General features: G+C 33.3%; 2 protein-coding genes across 6 annotated transcripts; one reads left to right on the top strand and one right to left on the bottom strand.

Annotated features, from left to right (window-relative positions):
* The first annotated feature begins 1,201 nt into the window (after positions 1 to 1,201).
* On the top strand, positions 1,202 to 9,166 carry LOC111274624 (DNA double-strand break repair protein). 2 transcript variants are annotated; one of them, XR_002688244.2, is made up of 7 exons: positions 1,202 to 1,365; positions 1,503 to 1,581; positions 2,449 to 2,989; positions 3,139 to 3,284; positions 3,830 to 3,912; positions 4,014 to 4,212; positions 7,974 to 9,166. XR_002688244.2 is itself a non-coding variant. In XM_022859398.2 (6 exons), the coding sequence occupies exons 3-6, from the start codon at positions 2,460 to 2,462 to the stop codon at positions 4,086 to 4,088; spliced, it is 834 nt and encodes a 277-aa protein (XP_022715133.2). In that variant the 5' UTR covers positions 1,202 to 1,365; positions 1,503 to 1,581; positions 2,449 to 2,459; the 3' UTR covers positions 4,089 to 4,343. The 2 variants fall into 2 exon arrangements, 1 of the variants encoding a protein (XP_022715133.2); XM_022859398.2 differs by lacking the exon at positions 7,974 to 9,166 and having other exon boundaries at positions 4,014 to 4,343.
* A 740-nt stretch (positions 9,167 to 9,906) lies between these two features.
* Positions 9,907 to 18,546, bottom strand: LOC111274627 (calcineurin B-like protein 9). 4 transcript variants are annotated; one of them, XM_089755821.1, is made up of 7 exons: positions 18,349 to 18,546; positions 12,453 to 12,512; positions 11,293 to 11,401; positions 11,141 to 11,193; positions 10,529 to 10,609; positions 10,332 to 10,444; positions 9,907 to 10,209 (listed from the first exon to the last, which is right to left on the bottom strand). In XM_089755821.1, coding segments are annotated over exons 1-7 (468 nt in total). In that variant the 5' UTR covers positions 18,400 to 18,546; the 3' UTR covers positions 9,907 to 10,208. The 4 variants fall into 4 exon arrangements, with proteins under 4 accessions (XP_089611947.1, XP_089611945.1, XP_089611949.1 ...); XM_089755819.1 differs by having other exon boundaries at positions 9,907 to 10,195; XM_089755823.1 differs by having other exon boundaries at positions 10,393 to 10,444.
* Between the last annotated feature and the right edge of the window lie 568 nt (positions 18,547 to 19,114).

Here is a 19,114-nt window from a genome sequence, read left to right as displayed (position 1 = left end):
AAGGGTAGATATTGAAATTTGACGAGTAACTTTTGTTCATAGTTTAATGGTTTATTAATAAAATATTAAAAATTTAATTTTAATGATTAAAATTTAACTTTAAATAATTTTAAATATTACAAAAGTTTTTATTTTTTTAATTTATTAAATAATATTTTTATAAATAATTATATAAATTAACTAAATTAAATATGAATTCAATCTATTTATTCTAGTGATTACCCTAGCTAACATGTGTCAGCATTAATATCATAGGATAGAACTTACATGAAGTTAGATAGGTGGAGTTCATGAAGTTTAATAAATAATAAATAAATAAAAATTTTGAATCGATAGATTGATAAAATTTATTGTGAAAATCAATAATATGTAAAAAAATTATTGAAAATATTGTTTATAATTCAATTTTGATGCATATTTTTTCAATAGTAAAATTTTTATTAAAAATGTCTATTTAATAAATATATAAAAATTTATTAAAATATTATTAAAATTTATACGTTTAATTTATGTGATAAGATCTTTTAATTTATTAATTTAGATTATTTATTTTAATGTTATTTATTGATTTTTAATAAAAAATTTTATAAACTTCATCTGTGAAATTTTATGTAAGCTTTTTCCTAGCCTCGTATGCCATTTTTGGTTACTTAAAGACGAAAGACTTAGTAGCTACTTTAGGATGAATGAATAATAAGGAAACTATATGTACCCATGTAACAAATAAATATATATATATATATCCTTAAATGCCTTTTTTTTTAATTTTTAATAAAAATAATAAAAATTAAAGACAAATAAAAAAAATCATCAAACGGAACTTTAATAATTTAATTCAAATGATTAATAAGGGTTGAGTTTTACAATTGTAAGTTATACCTGTGAATGTGAATGAATAGTTTGGTGGTGTTTCTTTTGTTTTTTTTTTTCTTGAAAGAAACAAGGGTTCTGCATTGTTGTTTCAATATTAGAAAAAAGGTTTAAAGATTTTTGAAATTATTTTTTTAAAATTTTTATATGAGAATCAATAATGAAAAGGAAATTATTCTGCCAAAAAAAAATAAAAATCTTTAACACAAAACAAGCGGAACTTTCTGTTAAAAAATGAAAACCGAGGCGAGCAGATCAGTAGCATGATTAATACGGCGCCGTTGGACTTATTCTCTTTCATATCTAGTAAAACGCCAATCTTGGCCAGCTCTCAGCTAACACCTTCTCTTCCTCTAAATTTTCTACCCCAAAAAAATAATAATAATAAAAATAAAAATAAAAATAAAATCACCTGGAAAAAATATATATTTTTCTATTATTTCAATCAAGTCCCTTTTCGCAAACCCTACTTTATCATTCATATCCCCGTCACAGGTTTCAATTCTTCTTCTTCTCTTCTTCTTCTTCTTATTTATTATTTGATTAGCATTATACTCTGATTTTTCCCAGATAAAATTTTTTATTTCATTTTTTGAATCAAGTTTTTGCTTAATTATCTGTTTTGGTTTCAGGCAAAACGGTGTTGACCTAGAGAAAAGAAGTGGGATTTTTTTTTCTCAATCTGATCCCTTATAGTTGAATTGTGCTCAAGTAAGTGGAAAAAGCTTTTCCTCTCTTTTTTTCACTGTTTTGCATTGGGAATTTAGGTTTTTAAATCTAATTTATGTAAATTTATTGTTGTGATCTTCGTCCTTGTATTTTTTTTTTTTTTTGCGTATTTATGTTTATATATTTTTTCCGAATTTGATAAAAGAGAACTTAATATTGCATTAAAAATAGTCAAATAGATGATTAGAAACTTCAGGTTGGTTTAAGTTGGACTAAGGTTTCTAGGGTTTTGGAGGTTGGTATTTGAAGAGAAATTGAGGGATTTCGGGTTTTTTTTTTTTCCTGGAATTGATGGGGCTCAATCAAGAACAATGGTAGCTTTATTGTTGAATGTCTGCCATAGGAGTTTAGAACATGATGTTGATTATGTTTTGTTATGGGAATTTAAGGTTGAATTTGTGTTGGCACCTTTAGTGTATGGATTAGGGGATTTGGTGGTTCATAAAAGGTCTATTAATTAACACTCTTAATTGAAACTTAGAAAATCAATTAAAAATTCTGGCTTTGTTGCTTCTGTTTCTTGGTATTCTACATACGATTCATCTAAATTCTGTTGAATAGTTGTATGGGAGACTCAGTTGAGCTGCATCTTTCTTTTCATCTGGTTATTAATTATGGAAAATCTTTTAGATCCAGTAGCCATTTGTTGTGTGTTAATGTATTGTTTTTCCTCTTGGTAGTAGACCTCATAAATTTTATTAGGACTCTGATTGACAGATTCTGTGTGAACATGCGAGTATGTGTCAATTCTGTCATCATTACCATATTCATAATAGCTGATTTTTAAAGTGATTCAAATATCCTTAAAACCTGACTATAAAATTATTCAATTGTGTTACTTTTTCCCAGAATAATTTAAAATGGCTGGGAGAAACCGCATTCCTCGTGAAGCCTTCAATGACCGGCGAGGATTCCCTCCTGAAAGACCTTTCCTTCGTGGTCCTCCTCTGCCACAACCACCTCCTCATCCTGTGTTGTTGGAGGAAGAACTTGAAATGCAGCATGTAGAAATTCGTAGGCTTTTGACTGATAACCGCAGGCTGGTAGAAGATCGAATGGCTATACAACAAGAGCTTGCTGCTGCAAAGGAAGAAATTCATCGTTTAAACCTTGTCATTGGTGAAATTCGTGCAGAACAAGAACTGCACTCAAGGGGACTTATTGAGAAAGGCTTGAAACTGGAGGCAGATCTCCGTGCAACTGAGCCATTGAAAAAAGAGGCTGTGCAACTCCGTGCAGAAGTTCAGAAACTGAATAATGTTAAGCAGGAGCTAACTGGCCAAGTTCAGACTCTCAAGCAAGATGTTGCTAGGCTGCAAGCTGATAATCAACAGATACCTATTCTAAGAGCAGAAATTGATGGCCTGCACCAGGAGCTGATGCATGCAAGGTATATACCTTAATCTTTTTCACCCTTCTATTTTTAAAATTTTCCAAACAAATGGAAGTGCTTCCTTTTCATTGAGCATTTAACTTGCAGCGTCACATTATTATATCCAATCATATATTTAAATGCTAATTTCGTAATTTATTTCAAAGGACGGCTATTGATTTTGAAAAGAAGGCAAATATTGAGCTGATGGAACAGAGACAAGCAATGGAGAAGAACATGGTCTCCATGGCACGTGAAGTTGAAAAGTTACGTGCAGAACTTGCCAGTGTGGATGGTAGACCATGGGCTGCTGGTATGACCTATCTCTCTCTTGCCTTTCTGGTTGAAGTTTCTTCTTCAAACTTGAGTAGTGTGATGTTTGTTGTTTAATTTGCTGGCTTTTCATTAGTTTTCATCCCTTGTATATAATGGAGTTTATCTCTTAGAAAAATTCTCAACTGTTCATTGGACCTTCACATCTTTCTGTGTACGTATGGGGGTCCATTGTACCTTGGACTACACAAACGGACTCATCTTCTCTCATCTCATAAATGCTCCAACCCATCTCTTTTTTCAATTCTGAAGTTTTGAACTAGGGACCTTTAAGTGGAAAGTCTGAAGTTCAAATGGTTGGGTGTCTCTTGTGGACTCCATTCAACCTGCATTGATGTTTCTTGGATTTTGCCTTGGTCTTTTGGTCTGCTCAATTGAATGATAGTAACTATATTTTGCTCCCTCTCCGCTTCTTTTCTTCTTGTCTAGAGTTGATAAAATAATGGATTAGTTGATATTATGTATTGACTCTGGTGCATTATTGTTTTACCTTGCTTCTAATCTCAATGTCTTGATGAATGATAGCTCCTGTTGGACCATATGGGATGAAATTCAACAGTTCAGAGGGAGCTTTTCCAGCCCCATATGAAGGATATGTGGCTCATCTGGTATTTATGCTCATCTTCTTGTTTGATTTATTTGTTTGACCATAAAGCTATTACATCAGGATTGTAATATTTTTCAATTAAATTTTGTTATTATTTAACAGGGTGTTGCTGACAAGGGTCCTTTTTATGGTCCTGGTCCTGCTTCTTGGGAGAAGCCTCGCATGACTCGTCGCTAGGAGAGTTATTACTTGGTGGAAGAAAGGCAACATTGTTGCTCCACTTATGAAGTGCAAAATATTGATCAGCGTGGAGTTCATCATCTATGTGTGCATGCCACATCAGTTTTTATCTTAATACATTGTTAGTCATCTTAAACTTCTTATATAAGATTCTGTGTTGCTTTCTTTTTATTGGTAGAGGAAGTGTTGTCCCTTATATGTACACGAGATCCTAATATTATAATTTGGACTTCTATTGGGTTCGACTCTTCATTGCCAGTTTTCTTTTTCTTTTCTTTTGTTTGTTTTTAAATAATTATTTTAGCCGTTTTGCTTGATTATAACTAATATTACTTTTCGTAGAAGTGCTGGCCCTTGAATAGGGTAGTTTTCTTAGGTCTATTTGAAATTTATGGCCTATGAATGAAGCTTTTGGTTACAACTTAGAAGTTAATATACATGCTACCTTTTTGACTGATTTGGCAATATTCTTGGAACCATTTGTGTTTGATAGTAGATTTTAGAAGGATGCAATGAAGTTATGCCTAGCTGCAGAAAGATAATGTAATGTCCAATGGAACACAAACTCTACGTTTTAGTTTTAGTGTAGATGATTTTAGTGCCTAGACCGTCTCGTGCACCACTTGAATACTAGTGTTTTTGGTGGAGGGCATATTTCTCTTGAAAATTGAAAGTTATCATGTTCTGGATATTATTGGAGGTGGATTTGTTAATCTTGAGTGCATGTTACTCTGAATATGTGCATTTTGAGTATTTAATCTAGGAAGCAGAAGTTGATGGGAGGATGTGGTTCAACTTGCTTCAGAGGGTCACTTTATGGACTGTTTGGAGTTCATCTGTTAAATTTTGAATGCATGATATTCCTTCTGAGATGAAGTGAGACCTTGTACCTCTGTCGAATCAAGATGTGCAGTTTTGGTATGTAATTCCGGAGGTTATAATTTGCATTTTTACCATGAATAGAAATCTTTGAGATTGAATTCTTATCTGTAAGCGATACGGCAATCCTTGTGGATGGTGAGAATGATCTCATGCTCTAGATGTAAACTATTTAGAGCATTCATGAGCTTCCCTTTCTTGTGCTTTTATTCGCTTTGTTGCAGTATATGAAATATGGTTGCTGCAAATTTTAGCTGTTTTGCTTTTAGGTCACTGGTATTCTCCTTGCTAGGAAATCTTTGAGGAGAATCATTTGTCTTAAATTTCGGTAAAGTCCCTTTGGTATCCATTGCTATATGGTTCTGTTGGAAGCTTGGACTGCAAGTGTTGTAGGGACTACTCAAAATGGCATGGTGCGTGTGAGCAGAATTTGTTTGGATATCGTTAGTGGTTTTTATATTAATTTTCCTTTTTGGAGTATATGACATGGAAAACTGGTGCGAGAGTTTTTATTTCCTTATGTTCTTATGGTCTCATGGGAATGTGCTGAAGAGCATGATCTTAATTGGTTTTGACTTGAGGTATCTTGGATGGAGAAAGTATTAATCTGGATATAGTTTGCAGAACTACTAATGATTTCCTCTGATGGTGAAAGTTGTAAAAATTGTTTTTCTCTGATGGAGTGTGGGCCAATGCAAACATTTCTGCATACAATATCACTACTCATAATGAGTTATAGTTAACATGTCCTTGTAAGTTTATCAACATTACAAGAAAGTTTAGCTGATAAAAAATGAACTGTAGGGTTCTACTAGTTTTTCCTTTGTTTTTTAAGAGAATTTATGATAGAGTTGACCACATTCTATAATTGAGGGATTTCAAGTATCGAGCTGATGCAGTGGGTCACTAATATGAGGTACAATATGTTTTATACATAGAAAAGGGTTTAGATTTTGGAATATTAGTCAGTTATTGAATGCGCTTTGCCATGAATGGCCAGTGCCATGGGTATATCCTTTCAAAGCACACATGGCGGTTGAATACAAAAATCATGGTTCCTTGATGGGATGAAGCATTGTTTGCTATTCATCCTTTAATTAAATCTCATAGCCATGGTCTGCAGTTATATACCATGTCCGTAGCATCATCTGCCGTTTTTCCTGGTGCAACTCTACAGCTCTGCTATCATTTTTTGTTCTGCAAAGTTATTCAGTGATCAACATATTCCAGCTCCCTACATGCTTACAAGTGGCTCCTTTATACATGACATGAGACTGAAAATATCTGAAGGAAGATGAGCATGCCATGTGGAAGATGCTGACAACTGATCTGTACTTATGTAGGCAAGTTTTCTGTCTTTGTTATATGAGTTCCTTGGATCTTCAATTTCATGTTTGTTTTGTCGTTGATTTTTCCTGACATGCCATCTTTGATTTCATCCTCTTAATTTGGCATTTCCTGCTTTATATAGATAGACCTATAAAAGTTCATTTCTAGTATTGGTTCATTTGGGATTAGTAGTTTATATTTTTGTTTTAATTTACTTGGTTTGGGATTTTTTGGAAAGCTTCTGTGGAGTTTAGTAGTTACATGGCACTGTTGCTTCGAAGAATTTATTGAGCCTGTTTTCATACTCGTCTCATTGCTAAGTTTCATAGCATTTGTACCTCACATTGGTTGACTTAGGTTTCAGGTTGATCAATTTATAGTTAAATGAGTGGCTATGTGTTTGTCGTTTGCCAAGGGTTTGGCTGAGGATAAGTTCCTGCAAACAAAATTTCCAAGACTTATCATGCTATCAGGCTCTTTATTTACCAGTTTGCTCTTTATTTACCAGTTTGTGGTGAAATATTCCTTTGGATGTGCCCGAATTAGTAATCTTGGATTGGCAGTGAGAACATCTTATTCTAAGTGCTCAAGGATGATAAAAGATGTTAGGTCTATTTGGAAGATTTGGTTGGATAATTCTAGATTTATATGATTCAATTGAAAGTACGTACTTCACAATTAAGATATTCATGAAAATTGGTGAATAATTTATATGTAGTGTAGAAGGCAAGAAAAATGGTGTCCCTGCTGAGGGTAGTTGCTTCTCTTCGCTATTTAAGTGGGAAGGAGTGTGCAGAGCAATAATCTATGAGGTTATTTAAGAATGACTTGAGTGGTTTCTTTAAATAGATAAGATATTTTTCTATTTCATGGAGCACTTATGTAGAGAAAATCTGTTGGAGTGATGAATCATGAGCAGAAGCTAAATTTTTGTTGGCATCATGACATTATTTTGACGCTAGGCTGTTAGAGGAAGTGAAAAACTTTTGTTGTATTTCTGACACCAAGCTGCTATTATCCTTTTATCCTTTATGAGATCTAGATCTGAATCATTTTGTTTTTATAGTTAGAACACCGTACTAGTTGGAGAAACTACTTGTTTTATCCTACATACAAAGTCTGTGAAATGTGGAATTGGCTGGATGAAGCAGACTTCAAAAAATTTTCCTGGCTGTACATTGATCTCATCCAATGAGAGTTGCCTTAGTTTTGGGATTCTTTCCTACGTCATACTAAAAATTTGAAGAAAAATAGTTTTATTTTTATTATGTAAAATTTTACTTGAGCATTGACAGTTGGATATGAACATTATTATGGAGTTGCTATTTGCTTCTTGGGGCTTTCTTATGCAATTGAAGGTATATGAGGAGTCAACTTGTGGGTGGCCTCAATTTGTTAATTATGGTCATCTTGTTAGTAAGATGCTTATGTGATTGTAGAAGTGGAGGCAGAAGTAGATGTGATTCCCTGGCTAGTGCATTGCTTGCTAGTTCTTTTATACCAGTTAATAAATAATTGTAGTTTCCTTTAGATCACTTTGGTGGTTAAATAAACTTGTTTCTTGTTTACTACTGATCTAAAGAAGATTGTTACATGTTTGTTCAACAACTTAGTCAGAAAATTGATATTTCATTCTCTAGATTCTTCCTAATTTTTTGTTTTTAATGTTTGCAGATGGGAAGCTGGTATATCTCATGCAAAAAGGTAAAGAAAGAAGATCAGGTATATCTTACATGAGATTGAGGAAATATGAATGAGGTAAAGTTACATGTGCTTCCGGAAAAACTTGGAAGAAGATGAAAAAATAATCTTCTGTCTGCATGCAGAGTCAAATCCAGGGAGGCAGGCAGGGGTCATGCCCCCCTCCCATAAAAAACTTGATAATTCTATAATTCACTCTTCCAGTCCCTTAATATAATACTTGCCCCCTCTTCTCAACTTGATTCACTGTTTCGCACCCCCCCTTCATTGGTTTGCTGGCTTCGTTCATTGGTATATGTGCATTTCTTAAAGTAGATGCATGGAACTTTGTTGTATGATTTTATTTAGTTTAGGTGTGCTATGCTGCGAAGGTGGTTGTAAGTAGTTAGGTGACACAATGACAGCCAGTACTTTATGTTCTGTAGTCAAATGACCTCCATCCCCATTCCATTTTGGGATCTCCTGCAATCTCTAGTGACTGCAGGTTTTGATCACAATTCCTTGGCATGATCAACCAAGGACGTTATGCTTGTTTCACAGCCAGCATTGCCATAAATGTGCTACTGTCTTGCTCATCTCTGGTTAGATGGAATGTCCAACCAGCCTAGAACTGGCTAACATCTCCGAACTTTATTTTTTGGTGGTTTATGTGTGATATATTTCTGAAAATTGTTTTTTCCAGGTTATAACATTTACGTATGAGAAGAAAACTCACGTTCTATTTTCAAAAAGAAAATTTTTGCTGGCCACTAATTACTAACAAGTATTAAGTACAAGATTGAATGCCTGCGCTAGCTAATTGTATTTGTTATATATTCTGGAATGAAACTTTGTGTTCTTTGCGTGATATAATGTTAGGTTATAGCTATTACGAATTTCCCTTTTTCAAGTCTGTGTGTAAAACAGATATGATCTCATGCTCCACTTCCTTTTATCATGCATAGTCTATGTCACACCTATCCTGGGTAGTTGGTGTCATGTGTTGCTACTTTGATTACTGAAGCTGATGTGATGCTGTAACTAGAGACTCTCTGCCCCTTTTCTCTGTAGTATTGAGATAGTTTTGTAAACAATAGCCATGAATCTCTCTTGTTTAACTTAAAATGATACTGGTCATTGGAATGTGAAAATCTTCTTTTATATATATAAATATATATATTATATTATATTATATTATATATATATATATATAAGCCTATATTTAGAGTTTCGGGTTTCCTTATCTTGTTCATTCAGTGTTTTAGTAGACAAAAAGGAAAGATGAAGGCAGTTTTATAAAATAGAATGTTGAAATCAAATTGTAAGTTTGAGGCATGGTCTTCTATTCCATTTCTGATTTTATCACAATAATTCAACTTTTAAGACTTACACTGGGCGTCTAACTCCGGCGATATTTGGCTTGACAATCTTTAAGCTTTTGATTTACTCCCCACGTTATTGTCAGGGAAAAGGCGTGAAGTAATAACAGTGATGTTGTCTGTTATTAGATTGAATTTTAATTTCAATAATTATGTTTTAGTCATGACAATTTACAATAAAAAAGTATGGAAGTGAGGTAAAAAAAATTGTGGAAATGGGGTCGTGAATTTTTTTTAAAATTATTAAAATCATAATTAATTATTATATCATAATTAAATTATGATTATTGAATAATTAATTAATAAATTATAATATAATTATACAATCAAATTCACCCACAACACAACAAACTTAGAATCTAGAATTTCAAAGCTTTAAGATATTCTTTGCCTTTAAGCCGAGGTTTCATAAGTGGGTCATGATATTTAGTAAAATGCCATCTTATAAAATGAGAATAATGAAAAATGCAAATAATTATGCTGATAAATATTTGGTGACAATCAAATAAATATACAGAGCATATGAAAATTGACAAGAAGGCCTTAAATGAATAAGTCAAGAATGGATACATTTGAATTATTTGACTTAATAACAACAGAATCTTTTATTTCAAGAGAAAGGACTCATATCTTCTTTCAAAATAAAAGAAAATCCAAGAATAAACGTATTATTACAGTCTCTAATGACAAAGAATACATGTACAATTACAGTCTCTAATTAAAATACCGCCAGGAGCAGCAGAATGATCTGCCTTTCTGAAGTACACTGCCCTTGCTAGAAATAGAGCCGAACTGGTCAGTCATCAACTTCAGTGTTGAAAATAAAACTCGGAAACACTGTAGTGATGTTCCTAGCATAGCATATGAACAGCGTTAGAGAAGGGAAAGGTTATATGTCATAATTACTACTAGTATTTCTAATTCATTACAAAATCTAATACTAAAAGCTTCGAAGACATGGAAGGATGAGTACTATAAATAAGGAAGAGTCATGTTCTTCAAGATCAAGGGATTCTGAATAATAAAAGCTTTACATTCTTGTTTGTTGATTCTTCCATCCAGGTCTGCATCAGAATCAGCATATGTCTGAACAAGGATATACATATCGGCATGAGTGTAGGAGTTATAGAGACATTAGACGATGGAAGTTCTAGCATAGAAAATTATTACCTTGTCAATGATAACTTCAAGAAATTCATATGAAAGCGTCATGCCAGATTCCAACAAGGTGGCAACTACCATTTGCCTAACCTGAAAATGACCACACCGATCAATAGGTAAACAGTAAGTACATATGCAATGAACCAAGGATGCTGGTTAGAAAATTTTAGTGAGGATATGGATAAGGGATGGTAATAGAATTAATTTTGGAACAAAAGAATATTTTTGATCTACTATATAATTATTCTATGAAAACAAACATCAATAATGTCGTTAGATCATTATACAAGAGAAATTTTACTGCATCGGGGGATTCTATAAACTCAAACAAACACATTTTCATCAAACTTAAAATTGTGCATGAACAACAGTCTTCCAGTCAGTGGCAGTTAAAAAAATAAATAAACCCTTACTGCCATATAACCAAAGTTCAAACTCATTAAGTAGCAGTAAGATCAATGGAAATAAACTTTGATACCAACTAACATCATAGACATAGTTTTGATTACAAATCCTTACTGGTATGAAGAAACCTAGCAAAGACCCAGACAATTGTTTTCATCCATGTTCAGTGACAAAACCATCCAGTCTGAACTAGTCTAAACAAATTGACATACTCACTTCTTTCCGCTCGATAAATCCTGTCTGTCTCAAATCATATAACCTAAATGAGACTGCAAGAAACCCAGAGGAAAGAACAAAGAAATGTTGTTTAACATGTCTCAAGCCTAATTCTACAAAGTAGACAACTGAAAAGGTTCTTGTTCACTTACAATCAATTTTGTCCTCCGTAGGGGCACAAGGATGAAAAATGCTAAGTGCATGTACAAACTCTTCAAAGTCAATGACACCATTTTTCTTCTCATAAAAAAGATCAAATACCTAGAAGCACAATGGTTCATCATTGAATTAACTCATTGGATCACTGATTAAAAGGAAAGGTGACAAATAATTATGTTGTAGGCAGATAATGTTTGTATACTGCTCAATTAACTCCATCCCTTATTTTCAATTCAAGTTAAATACAAGAAGAAAGAAAACATTTTTCAATCTGCTTGCCTAGGCTATGAATAATCGAATGCAAAAGTCAGGAAACATGTAAAACCTATTCAGCATGTACAATCATAAACAAAATATCATCTGAGCTGACTACGAATCATATATATTTTGTATTTTATCTCAAGAACAAAATTTATGCTCAAATATATAATAATTTTTTGGTATTTGAGATTGAAGTAATTGGAATTAACAGTCCAATACTATACCAACATGCCACACTGCTGTCGGCAAATAACAATTGTTAACAGGAAAAGTTTGCAAAAAAATGAAATAAAACTATAAGGTGGTTGCCAGACAGAGTAAAACTGAAACTCCAGCAACTCATGTTTGACAATATTTTGGGTTCTAATTTCACAAAAGGTTCATGGAAGCATGATGATTATAGAAAAACTCATGAAATTATTAAGGAAAATTTTTTCATACATGATTTTGTTAACAAAAGTTAAATGCTGGATTAACTAAAACCATTGCATCAGAAACAAGCCTTTGTTCGTATATGAGACAGCAATTTTATCCCACTACAAAGACCCTCAGTCTCAAAATGAATGAAGAAAGCATCTCAAATCCCAATATCAACTCAATTAATAGGAAAATTATCCAATCCACAGCCTGTGAAAATTTTAATACGCCAGTAATTTAACAAGAATAACACATACCCCTATAAAATAAATTAAAAATAATTAAAAAATTAATATAACAAAAAAATATACTTGTTAATCCATTAATCATGTTTGCCAAGTTTAAAAACTTCACCCACAATGAATAAATAAACAAATAATACATGGTCAAGTTCAGAATGAGTAAAAGCACAAATAGAACAAAACAGAATTTAAAAGAGTTGAAGAAAGAAATATAAATATAGCAATAAAATTACCCGATCCAGAAAAAGATTTTCCTCTGCTTGATTACTTAAGAGTGCCAATCGAAGCTCTTCCTTCAAATAAAAAAGGGTTCATTCAACATTGCTAATAATTAAAATGTATTAATCTTAGGGAAACCAAATTTTACATAATTCTAATTTTAACACTATGAATGAGGCCATCATCAATAATTGAAAAGGTTAGTTTCTTATACAATTCGTGCAATGCCTCCACTTCATTAACACTAACTGCGAATCAAACCAAAAAATAAAACCAAATTCTAAAAAAAAAAGGCAGATAATTAAATATATTTAGAAATAATCAGTAATAATATATTATTTAATTAATTAACAGACAAGGAGAGTTGTTAGAGATTCGAACGATGTCGTCGAAGGAGCATTGGAGTCGCGGCGGAGTTCGATGTATTGCGCCTCAAGCAATAATCACAACAATACAGAAGCAATGGACAACAATCAATAATCAAATACGCAGAAAAAATAAAACACACCAAGATTTACGTGAAAAACCCTCCAGTGTAGAGGAAAAAAATCACGGGTCACCAAAAAAATTTTCACTATCAAATAATAGTTATACAAAGTTCTTCTCTAGCTAAAACTAGAGCTAATCAACAACTAGAGAAACAATTGGAGAAATCTCACCAAATAAGTGACTCAACAAATATACCTTGGATTTGTTCTTAGAGAGCTTCAAACCCGATCTTCACCGTTCAGAATGTAGAACTCTGAATCATAAACCTCCTGACAAGGTTCTAACTCAATCAGATCACGGATCGACTTCCGTTTAACCAACTCTCCTTTCTCTTTTTTCTCTCTCTGCTTTTCCTGGCTTTTCTTCTTTCTCTGCTTGGTTTTCGACACACACCTAAAACAACCCCACCTTTTTTTTATTAAGTAGCTAGGGCTCTGTGTAAAATAAAAGATCAAGGCCCATGGCCTTTACTTGGTCCAAAATCACTTACATGGGACTGGACCCCATTTTCCTAACAATCTCTCCCTTCAGCCCCATTAGGAGGAGATTCATCACCATAGCAGTTTCATTTGGAACTTACCTTGGCCAGAAAATTCATTCCGGCCAAGTTACTGCAAAGCTCAAGCTTTTCCCCGAAAAGTATCTTAGTCAACATATCTGCTACATTCTTATCAGTATAGACTTTCTTCAATAACATCTGTTGTTCTTCAATCACTGAACGTAACCAATGATATCTAACATCAATGTGCTTTGTTCTAGCATGGTACATGGTATTCTTACTCAAATCTAAAGCACTCTGACTATCACAAAATACCATATACTCTTTCTGATTCAACCCCAATTTAAGAAGAAAATATTTTATCCAAAGCATTTTTTTACATGCTTCGGTTGCTGCAATATACTCAGCCTTTGTAGTTGACAAAGCAACACACTTCTGCAACTTAGATTGCCAAGATACAGCTTCTCCTGTAAAAGTGAATAAATACCCTGAAATAGATTTTCTACCATCAAGATCGTCTGCCATGTCAGCATCAGTAAACCCTTCTAGAACTGGTTGTGAAGCTCCATAAGTTAAGCACATTTTTTAGGTACCCCTCAAATATCTAAAAATCCATTTCACTGCTTCCCAGTGAACCTTCCCTGGATTAGAAAGAAATCTGCTCACTACACCAACTGCATGAGCAATGTCAGGCTTTGTACAAACCATAAGATACATTAAAGAACCGACTGCAGAAGAATAAGAAATATTAGACATAGCTAGTTGCTCTTCCTTAGACACTGGATAAGATTTTTTACTTAGATGAAAATGGTTGGCAAGTGAACTGCTAACTGATTTAGCATGTTGCATGTTAAATCTACCAAGCACTCGTTCAACATACTTTTCCTATGACAACCATAGTTTTTCAGCTCTCCTATCCCGGATAATGTCCATACCAAGAATCTGCTTTGCTGGACCTAAATCTTTCATATCAAAGGACTTAGACAATTGTTCTTTCAACCTGCAAACCATACTAGCATCTTGTCCTACAATCAACATATCATCAACATATAATAATAGGATAATGAAGTTACCATTAGAAAATTGTTTAACATACACACAAAAATCCGCTGCTGTTCTTTTATAGCTATGACTCACCATAAAAGAATCAAACTTCTTGTACAACTGTCGCGGAGCTTGTTTCAAGCCATACAAGCTTTTCTTCAATTTGCAAACTAAATGCTCTTTGCCTTTCACTTCAAAACCCTCAGGCTGATTCATATAAATGTCCTCCTGCAAATCACCATGCAAAAAAGTAGTTTTAACATCAAGTTGCTCAAGTTCAAGATTCAAACTAGCTGTCAATCCCAATACCACTCGAATAGAACTCATTTTTATAACTGGAGCAAAAATCTCATCAAAATCGATGCCTGGTTTCTGAGAAAAACCTTTTACTACCAATCGAGCTTTGTACCTCACTAGTTTGTCATCATCTTTTTTCAACTTGAACACCCATTTATTCTTTAATGGCCTCTTCCCTGTTGAAAGTTTAACAAGATCATAAGTACCATTCTTTCGTAATGACTCCATCTCTTCTTTCATTGCTTTTAACCAGTGCTCTCTATCCGGAGTAGCCTGTACATCTTGGAAGCTTTTTGACTTCCCTTCACTGGTAACTAAAATAAAATCTGAACTTGGATACCTGGTAGATGGTCTGCGCTCTCTAGTAAATCTCCTGGGCTGAAACTCTACATCACTTGATGCTGAAGGTAGCTCCTCCTGCTCAACATTCTCAGGTAGAGAGGATTGCTTCTCCTGTTCAAAACTAATAGCATCTGGCTCATCACCAACTGTGACTGGCTCATTCATATCCCCAAGTTCTGTTTCTTGTTCATTTTCATCATCTGTGGCTCTTTCCTGTGGAATCTCTGTCGGTGTTGAAACATCACACTCAACAGTAACTCGTGTAGTCTTTTCATTTTTCTCAAGATCTGTTATAGTTTCTTTTTCATGAAAAACCACATCTCTGCTTCTGACTGCCTTTCTCTTTACTGGATCCCATACCCTATAACCAAAATTTTCATCACCATATCCTACAAACACACATTGTGTGGCTTTACTGTCAAGCTTTGATCTCTGCTCTTTTGGTACATGCATGAATGCTTTACACCCAAAAACTTTCAAATGAGAGTATGAAGTATCTTTTTCTGTCCACACTCTTTTTGGAATATCAAAGCCCAAAAGAACTGATGGTGACCTGTTAAGTAAATAACAAGCTATGTTAACTGCTTCATCCCAGAATGGCTTTGGTAATTTTGTCATCCTCAACATACATCTGACTTTTTCCATAATTGTGCGATTCATTCTTTCAGCTATACTATTATGCTACGGTGTTCGAGGTTCTGTCCTCTCATGCCTGATCCCATGCTTTGAGCAATACTTTTCAAAGCTTTTATATGTGTATTCTCCACCATTATCAGTTCGAATACACTTCAAGGGTAGTCCTGTCATCCTCTCAACCATGACATGAAATTTTTAAAAATACTACAGTACCTGACTTTTGTATTTCAATATATACACCCAAGTCTTACGTGAAGCATCATCAATAAAAGTAACAAAATATCTGCTACCACCTAATGACTCAACCTCAATGGGACCACATACGTCAGAATAAATTAATTCCAATCTATTTTCTTTTTTCTGAAAACTTTTACGAAAAGAAACTCTATGATGCTTACCAAACAAACAATAATCACATGAATCGAGAGACATACCTTTGGTCAAGGGAATGAGAGAGTGCCTTACCAAAATCTGTAACATTTTTTCACTCATGTGTGCCAACCTCCTGTGCCACAAGTTTGCTGAAGCATCATTTTCAACGATATTTACCTGGTTACCTTTCAATTGCATCCATGTCTTATACATTGTGCAGCATAGTTTTTCTCTTGCAACTACCATAGATCTTTTGAGAAGCTTCTATTGTTCATTCTTTTGTCGGCTTTCATATCCCTCCTTATCAAGGACATTAATAGCAAGCAAGTTCATTCTCATATCTGAAATGTGTCTGACATCCCTCAAAGTTAACATGTAGCCTGTACTAGTTTGTACAATAATATCACCAATCCCAACAATCTACGACACACTCTTGTTTCTCATCTTGGTACAACCAAAGTCTCCTGCTTTGTAAGTTGTAAACAACTCTCTCTTAGGAACATAATGATATGTCGCTCATGTGTCAACTATCCACTCAATATCGGGATCACTAACATAATTGCAATCACCATGTGTACAAATCAAAGTAACTGAATCACTATCTGAATTCACTGCTGTAACATTGCTATCATCTGAACTCTTACCTTTCTCATATTTTCGCTCTTGCTTAAAGATTTTATAGTTTCGTTTTATATGACCTGTCTTACCACAATGGAAACACTTCACTTTACCTCTAGACTTGGATCTATGTTTAGACTTACCACGGCCTTTTGAGTCCTAACCTCTGTCGATGTTTCTATCCTTATTCTCTGTGACTAAAGCTTGATTCCCAGGGTCTACATCTTTTCGCCTTGCTTCTTCATTAAGCATACTGTCCTTTACCATCTTCAATGTCACCTTATAATCATGAGCTGAATTAAGAACAGTCACAACTAGAGTATTCCAGCTATCTAGCAATGAACCCAAAAAAAATAACGCCTTTATTTCATCATCCATCTTAAGCTCCATAGTAGTCATCTAATTAAATATATCTTGAAAATCACTCAAGTGCTCTGTAACAGATCGTCCATCCCTGTACTGTAAAGTTACAATCTTTTTAACAAGCATAACTTTATTCATACCTATTTTTCTCTCATACAATGCTGCCAATTTTTCTCATACAATGTGAGCATCTGACTCTTGCGCTACATGATGGAACACGCTGATATCAACCCATTTTCTGATTGTAGCCAGCGTCTTTCTACCTAGCTTCTTTCAGCTTTCATCTTTCATATCTGCTGGTTTAACCGAATCACCCAATACTGGCTCATACAAATCTTTGCAGTATAGATGATCCTCCATCATAGGCTTAAAAATTGAATAATTCGATGCTGTCAATTTTATCATGAAACCTGTATCACCCTCCATGATCTCAAACAGAATTTACTTCTATCTTGGGTTGCTTCTGTATCGATATCTCAAAATAATCCTCGCTCTGATACCACTTGTTGCGCCTGAAGCAATAATCACAACAATACAGAAGCAATAGACAATAATCAATAATCAAATACGCAGGAAAAATAAAGCACACCAAGATTTACGTGAAAAACCCTCCAGTGTAGAGGAAAAAAATCACGGGCCACCAGAAAAATCTTCACTATCAAATAATAGTTATATAAAGTTCTTCTCTAGCTAAAACTAGAGCTAATCAACAACTAGAGAAACAATTGGAGAAATCTCACCAAATAAGTGACTCAACAAATACACCCTGAATTTATTCCTAGAGAGCTTCAAATCCGATTTTCACCGTTCAGAATGTAGAACTCTGAATCATAAACCTCCTGACAAGGTTCTAACTCAATCGGACCACGGATCGACTTCCGTTTAACCAACTCTCCTTTCTTCTTTTTCTCTCTCTGCTTTTCTTGATTTTTCTTCTTTCTCTGCTTGGTTTTCGACACACACCTAAAACAACCCCACCTCTTTTTTATTAAGTAACTAGGGTTCTGTGTAAAATAAAAGATCAAGGCCCACGACCTTTATTTGGTCCAAAACCACTTACATGGGACTGGACCCATTTTCCTAACATGATGATGATAGTGGAAGCAAGAAGCTAAGCTGAAGATGAGAAACTCGATCAGTCCGATGACTGGTATGCACACGGCGCATAGCCTTTTAGCATTTAAAAAAAGTCGTAAAAATAACTTTTAAATAATTTGAATCTAAACAGGAAAAAAAGAGAGAGAGATCACCATAGAGCTATTAGTGCTGTGAAGCATCCATTTGTGTGCTGAAGAAATCATCGAGAGAGAGAAGGATTTGCGGTTACGGGTTATGGACGGAAGGGTAAGGTTTGAAAAACCGTTTTACTCAAACTCAAAACTCAAATTCCATTTAAACTAATGGCACTCCTTAAAAGGGATTTATATTTTATAAGTTTCGGATTATTGGGTTAATAGTTCAAATTATGGAGCCAATGAATCAATTGTGGATTTAATAAAAAATATTATAAATATTTTAAAATTTTAAAATTTAAAATTTTAACTAAATTTATAGTTTAATAATTCAACCATAAAACTATAAATTTAAAGTATATTATATATTACAAATTTTAAAATATTAAATTTATAGAACAATTAATTACTAGTGAAATTACTTAACATTTTATTAAAATCATATTTTATATTTTAATAGTTAGAAATAATATTTATATTTTAATCAATATAACAATTAATAAGTAATAAATAATTATAAACAATTATTATTTATATTTATTAAAATATAAATGTTATTTATTAATATATAATAGTTTATCTTTATCTAATAAAAAAGAAATATCTATATATAAAATTAATAAAAAGGAAATATTTATATTTATATGAAAATTAGAAAAGAGAAAATTAAAATCTTTTTTATATTTTTATATGAATGTAGATCTTTTTATTAATTTTACATATATAAATTTTTTATAATTATTTTCTATTATGGTCAAATAATTAATCATTTTTATTAATATTT

The sequence above is a fragment of the Durio zibethinus genome, chromosome 26, assembly GCF_047325235.1.
Source record: "Durio zibethinus cultivar Kanyao isolate XHJ-2024 chromosome 26, ASM4732523v1, whole genome shotgun sequence".
Classification (NCBI taxonomy): Eukaryota; Viridiplantae; Streptophyta; class Magnoliopsida; order Malvales; family Malvaceae; genus Durio; species Durio zibethinus.
The sequence above is the reverse complement of the archived record's forward strand: the minus strand, read 5'-3'. Positions and strand labels throughout refer to the sequence as shown.

Excerpts from the sequence above, each read along its gene's own strand:
- LOC111274624 (XM_022859398.2), top strand. The coding sequence starts at position 2,460 with ATGGCTGGGAGAAACCGCATTCCTCGTGAAGCCTTCAATGACCGGCGA. Across the intron at positions 2,990-3,138 it reads CAGGAGCTGATGCATGCAAG|GACGGCTATTGATTTTGAAA; the intron begins GTATATACCTTA and ends TTTATTTCAAAG. Across the intron at positions 3,285-3,829 it reads TGGTAGACCATGGGCTGCTG|CTCCTGTTGGACCATATGGG; the intron begins GTATGACCTATC and ends GATGAATGATAG.
- LOC111274627 (XM_089755819.1), bottom strand. The coding sequence starts at position 18,399 with ATGATTTCTTCAGCACACAAATGGATGCTTCACAGCACTAATAGCTCT. Across the intron at positions 10,610-11,140 it reads GATTTATCGAGCGGAAAGAA|GTTAGGCAAATGGTAGTTGC; the intron begins GTGAGTATGTCA and ends GGTCATTTTCAG. Across the intron at positions 10,196-10,331 it reads ATGACTCTTCCTTATTTATA|TGTTTCCGAGTTTTATTTTC; the intron begins GTACTCATCCTT and ends ACATCACTACAG.